The sequence below is a fragment of the Nyctereutes procyonoides genome, unplaced genomic scaffold (assembly GCF_905146905.1).
Source record: "Nyctereutes procyonoides isolate TBG_1078 unplaced genomic scaffold, NYPRO_anot_genome, whole genome shotgun sequence".
Taxonomy (NCBI): domain Eukaryota; kingdom Metazoa; phylum Chordata; class Mammalia; order Carnivora; family Canidae; genus Nyctereutes; species Nyctereutes procyonoides.
In genome coordinates, this window is record NW_026575124.1 from 3400039 (window position 1) to 3412059 (window position 12021).

Genomic DNA, 12021 nt, shown 5'->3' on the forward strand with positions numbered 1-12021 from the left:
CCAGGATGGAGCCTGGCTGGTGGTCCACCCCAGCCCCCTTCATCTCTCCCATCTCCCCAGCCCAGCATCCTCTGTTCTGAGGGAGGCGGGGAGGATCTGATGTACCCTGGGCCCTCTATGTGGCCTGGAGAGGAGGCGGATTGTTCTGGGCCGCTTCACTGTGCCATACAGAGGGCTGGACACCAAACACATTACACATGCATTTAATAGACACATTCGGGGGGGGGGGCGGAGAAAGAGAGAGCCCTCACTCCCAGCAGGCAGCTGATAAGCAGCGTGAAACAGGCGGGCGCCAACCTGGCATTGAGCCCGCCTGGGAAACACCCACTCCCCATCTCTGCCTCTGGAAGGTGGGGAGGAAGGAGGAGGCTCTGAAGGGGGAGTCTCCGCAAGATGCTGAATGTGGATCTTGAAAGAGGGCGGGCGTTGGCGCAGAGGGTGCAGGGGCGCTCTGGGGACTGTCAGGAGGCTGGGGGCTGGCTTGCGCTGGGGAGTGGGGTTTAGCCAGGACGCCAGGCTTCCTTCCCAGCAGCACAGGTGGGCCAGGGGAGCTGAAGGAGAGGGACCCAGGGATCCTGTCTGCGAGTGTAGACAGGAGAGGTCCGCAAGCAGGCGGGCCTCAGGGCAGAGGAAGGGGAGCCGAGTGGCTGCACCTAATGCTTGTAGCTCTTCCGGCTGGAGGACGTGGTGGAGACAAACTTGACACTGGAGCCACTGCCGCCGAGGCCCCGGCTGCTACTGGCGCTGAAGCTGGAGCCGCCCAGGCCCGCACCCAGGTTGTGGCCGGCGCTGGTGGCGAAGGAGTAGCCGCTGCCCCCGCCGAGGCCCAGACTTGCGCCTCCCATGGCGCTGCCACCGCCGTAGCCGCTGGAAACGGTGGAGGTGACCACGGCTGCCGGGAGGGAGGGGACCGGGTCAGAGCCGAGGGCGGGAGAGGAGGCCGGGGCGTCAGGGCCTGTGGGTTGAAGGCCCTGGGGGTGGGGATGGGGTGGCCTCTCGGCAGCCTCTGCCTCCTTCTAACCTCCAAGCCCAGGTAGCGAGCTCCGACCGCGCTCGGCCAGGTTGTCCGGGCGGCAGTGCTGCGCTCTCCGTCTGGTTCGGCCTCCTGCCTCCTCTCTGCTACTTAATGCCTCGCTTTTCCTTCCAGAACTTAATGGAGACTTCTCGCCTCCAGGAAGCGATTCCTTCCCTTTGATCCCTTCGCACTCCCCTGCTCTGTGGGCCTGGCTCTGGTGTCTCTCTCCCTTCTTGGGGGGGGGGGCATGCACACACCTCTGTGGGTGTCCTCAGCCTCCGCCCCCCGAATCTCAAAGCAGGGCTGGAGTCATCTTGCTAGGCCAAGTGACAGACGACCCACGGGCTGGCCCACTCTGCTCCTGTTCTCTCCACGACCTGCTCTTAACTTTTATAACCAACCACCACCTTCAGCCTCTAGTACCCTTACGTTGGGCTCTTCAGAAGGGAAACTGAAAAAAAACGGACTGTTCTGGAATGAACTGTGTCCTCCAAAAAAGTGTCGGAGTCAATGCCTGTGAATGCAACCTTATTTGGCAACAGGATCTTGCAGATGGAATCCAGTTAAGATGAAATCACGAGGGAGGGCCCTACCCAATGGGACTCGTGTCCTTATAAGAAGAGGAGAGGCATCGACGTGAAGACAGACACATAGGGGAAGGGCCGTGTGACACAGAGACGGAGATGGGAATGATGCGGGCGAGTAGCACCAGGAGTTGACAGGAACCACTAGGCGCTGGACCAGGTGAGGAAGGAGGCTCCCCTACAGGTTTCAGAGGGGGCACGGCCCCGCTGACACCTGTTTTGAATCGCTAGTCTGCAGAAGTGTGAGACAATACATTTCTCTTGTCTGGAGCCCCCCGGTCTGCGGTACCGCGGTGCGGCCGACTTAGATGGCGCACAGATCACAGACTTCCAGGTGCTTTCAAGAGCAGGGCAACTTCAGAGCTTACGGCAGCCTTCCTCCCGACTAGCGGAGGGTCTCCGGGGCTGCCAGACAAGGACATCAGCGAAGGAGGACGGCTGGGTCATTCAGAAGGCTCTGCCTTCTAGAATCATCGGTCAGTACAGTCACTGGTGTTGTGAATCCCGCATCAGGAAAGCCACACGCACTCGTAGGATGCAAGCCGTAAAGCTCATCCCTGTGGGCCTCACGAGGCCAGCAGCGGGCTCTGCGAGTGACTTCTGCTCTTAGTGGCGTGGGCTGTGGCCGCTTGCTCACCCCGCTCCTGTTCCTGAGCGGCTGCACCCGCTACCTGCCTTATGGATTCTCACCGCCTTGGAAAGGTTGTTTGCTCTGCAGACCTAACCGGAGCAGCAGGGCTTCTCCCCACGCCGTTCCGGGAAGGGGCTGCCTTCCTGGCCGTGCCCTTGGGCCTGGGATGGAGGCAACTTCCTAAGGTCCACAGCACACTAGGGTTTCGTAAATCCTGTCTGTAGTGAATGCTCATGTCTGAATTAGACTTGCACCCCCAGCAAGAAAGGTGTGGGTGCCCCTGGGAGGTGGGGGGGGCAGGACCCGTGCATCCTCTAAACCCATGCAGAAGGGTCACAGCAAACCTCCTATCACCCTCTCTGTGGTGCTCTGTCACAGGCAAAGAGGTAAAAATTGGGACATTAAGATCTCTCTCCTAAAAAAAAATAAGACTCCTAATATGGCTCTCATCTTAATAAATTCAAGACCTCACACCTCAAAATAAACCTTCTCCGTGGGGTCCCCTCCAAAGGCTCACGCCTGCCCTCCAGCCTCCCGCAAGACGCCGCGTCCCTCGCCCCCAACCACACGCATGCCGACTGACACCGGAGGATGTCATACTCACAGATGTTAACTGGAGAAACGCCCTCTCCGCTCAGCCTGATTGGGAGCAGGGGGGAGAAGGAAAGTTAGTTACTATTATGTCCAGCAGCTTGTGGGCATTTGAAATAACATTTTTGCAATTAAGTGCATTAAAAAAAAACCCTTTATTATTTTTATTGCAGAACTAAGTGGAGGTTGGAATTATTTAAATACTAGTAGTATTAAAAATAATAATCTAATGCATGACACAAGGCGGAGTTGAGGTTCATAGGAGGAAGGCCTGTAATCTCAGAAACACATTTTTTGGTTCAAACCGGGTAGACACCTGGAGAAAATTAAAGCTAATCATACACCAGGGCTGGTTGGAGAGGTAGGGCTCGTTAAGGAACAAGATTTCTCTCCCAACAATGGACTGTTGTGGCGCACAGGGCAGTGCTGGGGTGATGAGAGGTGTGGGGCCCAGTCTGAGTCATAAACATAACAATGACAATAATCAGCCTGTTATTGTAGCAACTGGAGTGATTTTGCTTTCCACGCTGAGGACAGAACTGGCCTTCATTCATACACACATAGAACGGTAAAGAGGACTACCTACCTGCCACCTGCATCGTGCCACTTAATTCTCCCGATGACCCCATTAAGCAGCTATTGCTACCTCAGTTTGGTGGATGGGGAAATTGAAGCGCGGAGAGGTTAATTCACTTGCTCACGGTCACAAAGCTAGATGTGAAGCCAGACTCATTTGGTCCCAAAGCCCAAATCTTCGGCCACTGAACCAAAAGACAGCTAACATTTTTTTTTTTTTAACACTTGCTGTGTACATTGTTCTAAGACCTTCATGTCTGGTCCCTTTTTTTTTTTAACCCTTTTAATAACACATGGGGATAGAAACCATGGTTAGCCTCATTTCACGGGGGGAGGGGGGATGGAAAGGTGAAGCAATTCGCCCTCGGTCACACAGCTGGTGATTGGCAGAGCACAGAGCTCCCACTGAGCTTTGGGCATCAGATGATTGGGACTTTTTATTCCATCGCCGAAGAATTTGAGGACCAGGGAAGGGATACTGACTTTCCTGAGATTACACAGCTAGTTAGTGGCCGGCCTGTCCGCACTAATCCTGCGACAACCTATTCTCAGCCCAGAGCCTCTCACATCACATATCCAGACCTGCCGCAGAACCCAATTGCTCCTTTGATAGAATTTGATTACTTAGGACCGGATCAGATCCTAGATTTCCATGGGGTGCGAAAAGCAGTTGTACTCCGAATACGGGCATTTGATAATGATTCACTGGCCTGGAAAGAAATGGCACTTCTTCCCCCACTTCCTGGCCCAGTTCTATCAGCATTTGGCTCCCTTTTCCAGGAGAGGAGGGGGCCGCAGCCACCTGCGTCCCTAGGAATGCTCCGGCAGCTGGAATGGAACTAGTGCCCCGGGCCTCACCTGCACTCCTCGCCCTCCAGCAGCTTGCGGTAGGTGGCGATCTCCACGTCCAGGGCCAGCTTGACGTTCATGAGCTCCTGGTACTCCCTCAGCAGCCGGGCCATGTCCTGCTTGGCCTTCTGCAGGGCCTCCTCCAGGTCCACTAGCTTGGCCCGGGCATCCTTGAGGGCCAGCTCTCCGCGCTGTTCGGCATCAGCGATGGCCGTTTGCAGGCTGGAACACTACAGGAAGGGGAGGAAGCCACAGGCCTTACTGACAGCCCCGGGGCGTGTGGCGCTTCTTGGGCAGGAGTCCTGGGAACATGGTAGAAGGACCCTGGAGACATGGGTGGGCAAGGAGCTCTCGGCCCTGCCATATGCTACCTGCTTCTTTTTTTTTTTAATTTTTATTTATTTATGATAGGCACACACACACACAGAGAGAGAGAGGCAGAGACACAGGCAGAGGGAGAAGCAGGCTCCATGCACCGGGAGCCCGACGTGGGACTCGATCCCGGGTCTCCAGGATCACGCCCTGGGCCAAAGGCAGGCGCTAAACCGCTGCGCCACCCAGGGATCCCACGCTACCTGCTTCTTGATGCTGTCAATCTCGGCTCTGAGCCTCTGGATCACCCGGTTCATCTCGGAGATCTCTTGCTTGGTGTTGCGGAGGTCATCCCCGTGCCGGCCCGCTGTGACCTGCAGCTCTTCGTACTGACGGAATCAGAGCAGAGTCAGTCACCTCATCAAACGCCTGGACTGGGTACTCCCTATGTGCGTAACCTGGCCCTCGGGGCCACCGGCAGGCCACCCATTCACTGATCATTCACGCACCCTCTCGCTCACTCACCGGGGTGTTATTTCTTAAGCATGTGCTAGGCTCTGGGAGTATCATGGAGAGCATACTCAGACCCCTGCTTACACTTTATTGGGGGAAATAGATGGTAATTAAATCACCACATTATTGAATTTATAGTACCCACCGGAAAAGTTCTCCGTTCATTGGAAATGAACAGGTAGCATAACAAAGGAATCTGACCTAGACATGGAAGTTGAGGGGAGGGGGTCGGGGAAGCGCTTCCAGAGATGGAGTTGCTCCAGGTGCATGATAAAGGATGGAAAGGAGTGACCTAAGTGATAGGCTGGGGAGAGAACATTCCAGACGGGGGAGACAAACCGTGTGAAGACTCTGGGGCAAAAAGGAGCATGGTGAGCTTTAGGGGTGAGAAGGTGGCTTGGTCAGTGTCCTTTGGGGATCCCAATCACAGATCATACATCCAGAGCCATGTGACCATGAATTTTGGTAGCCGTCCAGATGTCAGTGCGGGGGGAGCAGGGGAGAGGTGCAGGGAATAGGTGTTAGATGGAGCCAGGCTGGAGGGGTCATAGTTCTGAAGACTTTGTATCAAAATCCCCCATCTGAGGGAACCTGGATAGGGTGCATATCCAGGATGCACTCATTTTGGAGCAACAAATGCCCCCTGTCACTTGCCCATACCTTTCCCAAGGAAGAGAGACGCTACCCGAGTGAAGATCTGTCTGGCTTTGGAAGTGCTGAGTGGCCCAGCTCCTCCATTTCTAGATACACATGGTTAAAGGGAGCAGTCGGCCCTACCAACAAAAGGAATTGTTCACTACAAATTTCAACCACTATAAATTTCAACTTAGGGACTTCTCACCTCCACTCGCCATCTGCCTCTGCCTCTGCTTCTGCCTCTGCGTTGTGCACCCCTGGCACTTGAGACCCTCTTCCTTTCTACTACTTTGCAGTGGTAGGGACTAAGGCAGGGCACACAGCAGGGCAAAGGATGGAAGCCACACGTAGGTGAGCAGCTGGCCCTGGAAAGGGTCTGCATTGGGCAGGGAGCTGATCTCATGGATTGGACTACCCAGTCTACTCCGCCCTCCAAAGCCAAACCTTCTTCTGGCCATCTGTGACTTTGGACAGTCGCTCTCCATGGTCATCCCAAACCCCCCTCTTCCTGGTATAAACTCTGTTGCTTGGAAAAGTGCTCATGTCTGCCTTCCAGCCCCAAAGAACTGCTTGTGCAGCCTTAAATACCTCCCCCGTCCTTGGCAATCTATTGTCCGTGGATGCTTCCAAATGGAAGGAAGAGCCACCTCTTCTTGGAAGCTTTTTATTAACAGTCTTTCTCCTTCCATGATCCACCCCCCCCATTTACTTCATAGTCTCTCAGACCAAAAATAAACGGTTTGCGATTTGCTTATTTACAACTCTGTAACCCTATGTGTTGAATAAATAAGCCATTTAGAAATAGCTCTATGACTATTTCTGGGTTGCGTTGGAGTCTCACCCAGCCCCGACCAGATCCTAAGTGATATGGGGACAAGGGCTGTCCCGAGCACCTTACATTCCCTGAGCACATGTTAGTGTGTATGGTTGGGTTTCCACACCTATTTCAAGTTGACTCTTCATGGTACCGGACACTTCTGCCCCATTGAAAGAAACAGAAATGCTCGTGTATTTCCTGACATTCATGGATAAATGATTATTTGGGGCTTCAGGTAACAGTCATACTGGAATCTATCACAGAGATGCCCACACTCACCTTGGTCTGGTACCAGGACTCAGCCTCAGCCCGGCTGCGGTTGGCGATGTCCTCATACTGGGCCTTGACCTCAGCGATGATGCTGTCCAGGTCCAGGCTGCGGTTGTTGTCCATGGACAACACCACGGAGGTGTCACTGACCTGGGTCTGCATCTGGGACAGCTCCTGCAGAGCCAGTAAACCCAGCGTCACCAAGGCATAAAAAGAAAGGTTCTTGAAATCACGCTATTGACTACCTGTCTAGGTCAGGAATCCCTTCTTTGGCATCCCTGGCAGGGGTTATTCCAGCCCTTCCCTGGGCACTTTCAGCCATTCAAGAACCCCCATGCCAACCCCTGAGAAGCTTCAGGGTCCCAGATCAATGTGATGGGGGTGTGACCCCCAGGATGGCTTCTCAAGACTCCCACATGGGTGTTTTCCCTGAGTATGAAGGGTGGGTCACTGTTCTCTGGGCCAAATAATATTGAGTTGAATATGACATATGTTGCTTCACACGCCAGCATAAAAGATTTCTTTAGGATATAGAGAGTTTTAGGACCCTGCTTCCCTCTGTACAGTATGACTTCATCACTCCCACTTCCCTCTCCCCATCAAAGACCCAGGTCTCTGCCTTCACAGTGGTAGCGCCCAGAATGAGGCATCTTCAGAGGGCAGGAAGCACCCGGACCAATGAGTTTAGGGGCAACTTCTTTTTGAACTTTTCTGGGAGGGGAGAGGGAGAGATCTATCTTGATTCCTTGGGAATGCTACCCAGGGACCTGGGATTCGAGAATCGGCACTCCCTCCATGATATGCTGTGGGGTGGGGGGAGCAGCCTCAGAGCTGGAGCTGGGTTTAGTGTGGCAAGATACCAAGCAGTTCTCCCAGGTGCTCATGACCACCCAAGTCCCAAATTGGAGCATCTGGGACCTGATGGATGGAGGCCCTACATAGATGACATTCTCTGCACCATCACTTTCTTCCCAGGCTCCAGACCTAGGAGGAACAAAAACATCTGCAGGCTCTTACAGCCTCAAAGAGCATCCGCAAGAAGTTGATCTCATCGGTCAGAGAGTTGACTTTGGCCTCCAGTTCCACCTTGTTCATGTAGGCTGAGTCCACGTCCTAGAACAACAGCACAGGATGCTCCTCTGAGACCCCAGCCCCAAGCAGTGAGCCCAGAAGAAGTTGGACCGACTCTTCCCTGGCCCTTCCAAGTTAGATTTCAGCAAACTCTGAGTCTGGGCTTTGGGATGGGGGTGAGTGATTGCAGAGAAGGGGAGTGATTGAGTTCCCTGAGCTCACAGAGACCCTAGCAGAGTTAGCGGGGCCCTATACCGAGGGAGCATTTGGGCAGATTTGAGCTCTCCAGATACTCTCAAGGGTTATGTGAGTCCCAAGGGTCATGTCTCCCCATACTCTAAAGATTCAGGGTCTTGGGAGTCCCAAGGGTCGTGTCTCCCCTACTCCAAAGATTCAGTTTAGAATCTTCTCCTTTGAGAGACATTTCCACCCACCTTCTTCAGGGCCACAAACTCGTTCTCAGCAGCGGTGCGCTTGTTAATCTCGTCCTCGTACCTGTAAGCACAGAGGAGAGGGGGCGTGCTGTTGAGCAAGTGTCCAGGTGAACTCTTCCCGGGCTGAGGAGCGTTTCTGGTGTAGCAAGAGTTCAGAGACCTCAAATCCTTTCCGGCTCTTCTACTGACCTATGTGTGACTTGGGGTGATTCACTTAACCTTTATTTCTCCCTCTATAAAAGGGGAATCATTTCGTCTACCAGAAGTTCTTTTTCTTTTTTTCCTCTCTTTCTTCTTCCTTTTGTAAGACTAGAAGGTGAGCATGGAACTACAAGAATAGAAATTTGTACTTATGAAACTCTACCTTCTTAGAGATGCACAATTGTGAGCTTTAAAACACTTGGCTGCCTCAAGTGGCTTCTGGAACTATGGGGTCAATTTTGCTTGTTCAGGAAGGAGACCTTTCCTGGTAGATTTTGCTGTATTTTTACTGAACCTCAGAGCAGCCACGTGAGCAGTGGGCTTTTTAGTAAACAGAAGTGGCTCTAACTCCGAAGCCATGGGTCGGCCATCCCTTGGGAGGACCATCCCCTTTTGTTGGATACCTCACCTACTGTAGCCTGCATGATGGCCAGCCAAATTTTGCCTCCCTTGGGAGGATTACCTCGCTTGTACACTAGCGAGTCTCCTGGGATTGCACCCCCTCAATAATAGGCAGTGCTTTGGGGGTTAAAGAATACTTTGGCTGTGAAATGGTATTTTGCCTTTCAGAGTATCAGTGATGCAGACACCACTTTGCAGTCATGTGGACAGGTCAGGGTAGGCTTCTTGGGAATAGTGATGCATGAGACGAGAGTCCCTTTGTCGCCCTACACCATGCTATCTTCAAATCACAGAATGACGGCTGCAAGTTCCAAGCTCCCTGCTGGCACTGGCATTTGCCCCTTTGCACCTTGCTGGTCCTTATAGAGACGAGTCCCGGGACTACTGTGCGTGACCGGAAGCCCGCCTTCCCCTTACCTGACTTTGAAATCTTCCACGACGTCCTGCATGTTCCTCAGCTCGGCGTCTAGCCTGCCCCTCTCCGTCGTGACGCTGTCCAGCTGCCGGCGGAGGTCGTTGATGTAGGCGTCGAAGAAGGGCTCCAGGTTCTGCCTCACTGTCTTGGAGCCCTGCTCCTGAAGGAGCTCCCACTTGGTCTCCAAGACCTTGTTCTGCTGCTCCAGGAAGCGCACCTGGAGGGGGCGAGAAGGAAATGTTGAGAAACTGGGGAGGCAGAGCCAGACACTCCAACTAATAAGGGAGAGAAGAAAAATATGCTTTGTCACCTGATACCCAACTGTCGGCTACATAACTGACGGCTCCAAATTGGAATGAGAAAGCCCTTGGAGCTACTCCACAGTTCTCTGGGGCTTCTACTAGTACACCCGGGGCTTCCAGAGAACTGATGGGGTGGGCTTGGAGGTCTCTATGGGGAGACTCTCCTCTTGGGTTGAGTGTCTCGACAACACCTACTCTGGGTGAGGTTAGTTTGCTCAATGGAAACTCCTGCGGAGAACAACTCAACTCTTCCCTTGGTGTTGGCTGAACCAACCACATGGCTTCCAGGGAAATGAGGGAGATTTCAAGGGCCTCTGGGGCAGTCTGGCCCCACTTGTGAGGTGCCTGTGGAGCTGATGCATTTTTCCACAGGGAGGCCATTGTGATACTGCTCCCTGTCGGGGCGAGGGCCTCTCCAAGAGTTCCTGCCACCCCGACCCAAGGGGCACGCATGCGGCCCCCGGCCTCACCTTGTCGATGAAGGAGGCGAACTTGTTGTTGAGGGTCTTGATCTGCTCGCGCTCCTCTTTCCGCACCCGCTGGATGGCGGGGTCGATTTGCAGGTTCAGGGGAGTCAGGAGGCTCTGGTTGACTGTGACCTCCTGGATGCCTCCGGGGGGGCACACAGGGAAGCCCAAGGCCCCGTAGCCTCCTCCGGCTGCGCCCCCATAGCCAAATCCACTGCCAGCCCCAAACCCGCCGCTGGCCCTGCCACCAAAGCCACTTCGGAAGCCGCCGCCACAGCCCCCAGTGGAGAGCCGCCGGGTGCCCCCCACGTTGTACAGGCTGCGGCTCCCGAAGGCGGCCCCCGCGCTGCTCAGCCTGCCCGGCCCCGCGCTGCCCCCCGTGGAGCGGGCCACGGAGAGCGAGCTGAAGCGGGAGCGGCCCACGGCCGGGGTGGAGGCCGAGGCCGTGCTGAAGCTCCTGCGGCCGCCGGGCTGGAAAGTGACGCTGGGCTGCCTGGACATGGTGGCTGGGCGAGACGGCGAGGGCTCCTGACACGGGTGCGTGCGAAGGGGATGGAGAGCACGGGGCGCCCTGGCTTTTATGGGGCCCTGGGAGGGCGGGCGCTGCCCAGGCGGCCTCTGATGGCATCCCCCAGGCATCCGCCCCTCCGGGCCGTGTCAGGGCCACTGGCTGCCTTCCTGCCCCCCCCCCCCCCCGTGGAAACTCCTTTCCAGTCGCAACTTGATCAGCAGACGAATGAGAAGCACGCTAATTGCCTTCAGTCATGTCCTAATCATGCATCTAATGGGCTCTAAAAACACCGCCTGGTTTCTAAACCGCTTTCTTACGCCTGGGACCCACTCCCTCCTGTGCAAACATCGGTGTCAAAACAAGTGTCTGTGATGCCCTGTTTCCCAGGCCCTCCCGTTCCTCCTCCGCTGTGCTCCTTGTTCCTGAGCCTTGGCTCAGCAATTACCCGCCGTGTCCCCTGCTGCCCCCGCCCTCCCGCTGTCCTTCCAGGTCCTAAAAATCCTGCTCCGCACTCATCTTCCTTAGGAAACCACCCGGTTTTGATCACCCCTTGGTTTTCCTCATATGCTTCCCTCTGTGTGGTGCAGGTCACACCTGATTTCCCTGCGGCAGGAGCATGTGCTCGTGCACACACACACACACACACACACACACACACCTGCGCCCGTACATCCTGCCTGCTCCACTAGGGGACTCTCCGGACCAGACCCTCTGTCTGCTGTGGAGACAAGTTGTGAGTATGGGGAAGGTGGGTTTGAGTCCCAGCCCTGTCTCTTATTAGTCGTGAGCATGTATGACTGAAGGGTCAGCAGCATGTCCGTCCTGGGGCAGGGTCAGTGGGGATTTGAAAGGAGCACCACACATGTTCTTTTTCTCTATATTTTTAAAAAAGTTTTTATGTATTTATTTGACAGAGATAGATGAGACAGAGAGAGAGAGAGAGAGAGAGCCCAAGTAGGGGGAGCGGCAGACAGAGGGAGAGGGAGAAGCAGGCTTCCCGTGGAGCGGGGAGCCCGACACGGGGCTCGATCCCAGGACCCCAGGATCATGACCTGAGCCGAGGGCAGATGCTAAACCGCCCGAGCCACCCGGGCGTCCCATTTTTTTCTTCAATAACAGGCTTGGGGGCCTGGTAGGAAGATAGCACTGAAGTACATTAATTTATAAAAAGGTTCTATACCATAAAGCACTACCTCTCAGCTTTGTCTGAGGCTGCTTTATTCCAGAAGCTTCCCAGGCTGGCCATCCCCATTCAAGGCCGGGGATCCCTGGCTTTCCGTCTTCATCAGAAGAGCTCCAGTAGTTGCACCGAGTGGAGGGCGCCCGAGACATTTGTCTTGCGTCCCCTTCGGTGGAAACTGATAGGAAGCCTGCAAGCCCCTGGTCTCGCCTTTTTCTGCATCCCACCCCCCCTGACTCTACCG

General features: G+C 54.8%; 1 protein-coding gene across 1 annotated transcript; it reads right to left on the reverse strand.

The window, feature by feature from the left end:
- Positions 1 to 187: 187 nt before the first annotated feature.
- LOC129517278 (keratin, type II cytoskeletal 75) lies at positions 188 to 10650 on the reverse strand. Its single transcript, XM_055336963.1, has 9 exons — positions 10090 to 10650; positions 9320 to 9534; positions 8300 to 8360; positions 7812 to 7907; positions 6804 to 6968; positions 4822 to 4947; positions 4256 to 4476; positions 2835 to 2869; positions 188 to 892 (listed from the first exon to the last, which is right to left on the reverse strand). The coding sequence occupies exons 1-9, from the start codon at positions 10585 to 10587 to the stop codon at positions 654 to 656; spliced, it is 1656 nt and encodes a 551-aa protein (XP_055192938.1). The 5' UTR covers positions 10588 to 10650; the 3' UTR covers positions 188 to 653.
- Positions 10651 to 12021: the final 1371 nt, after the last annotated feature.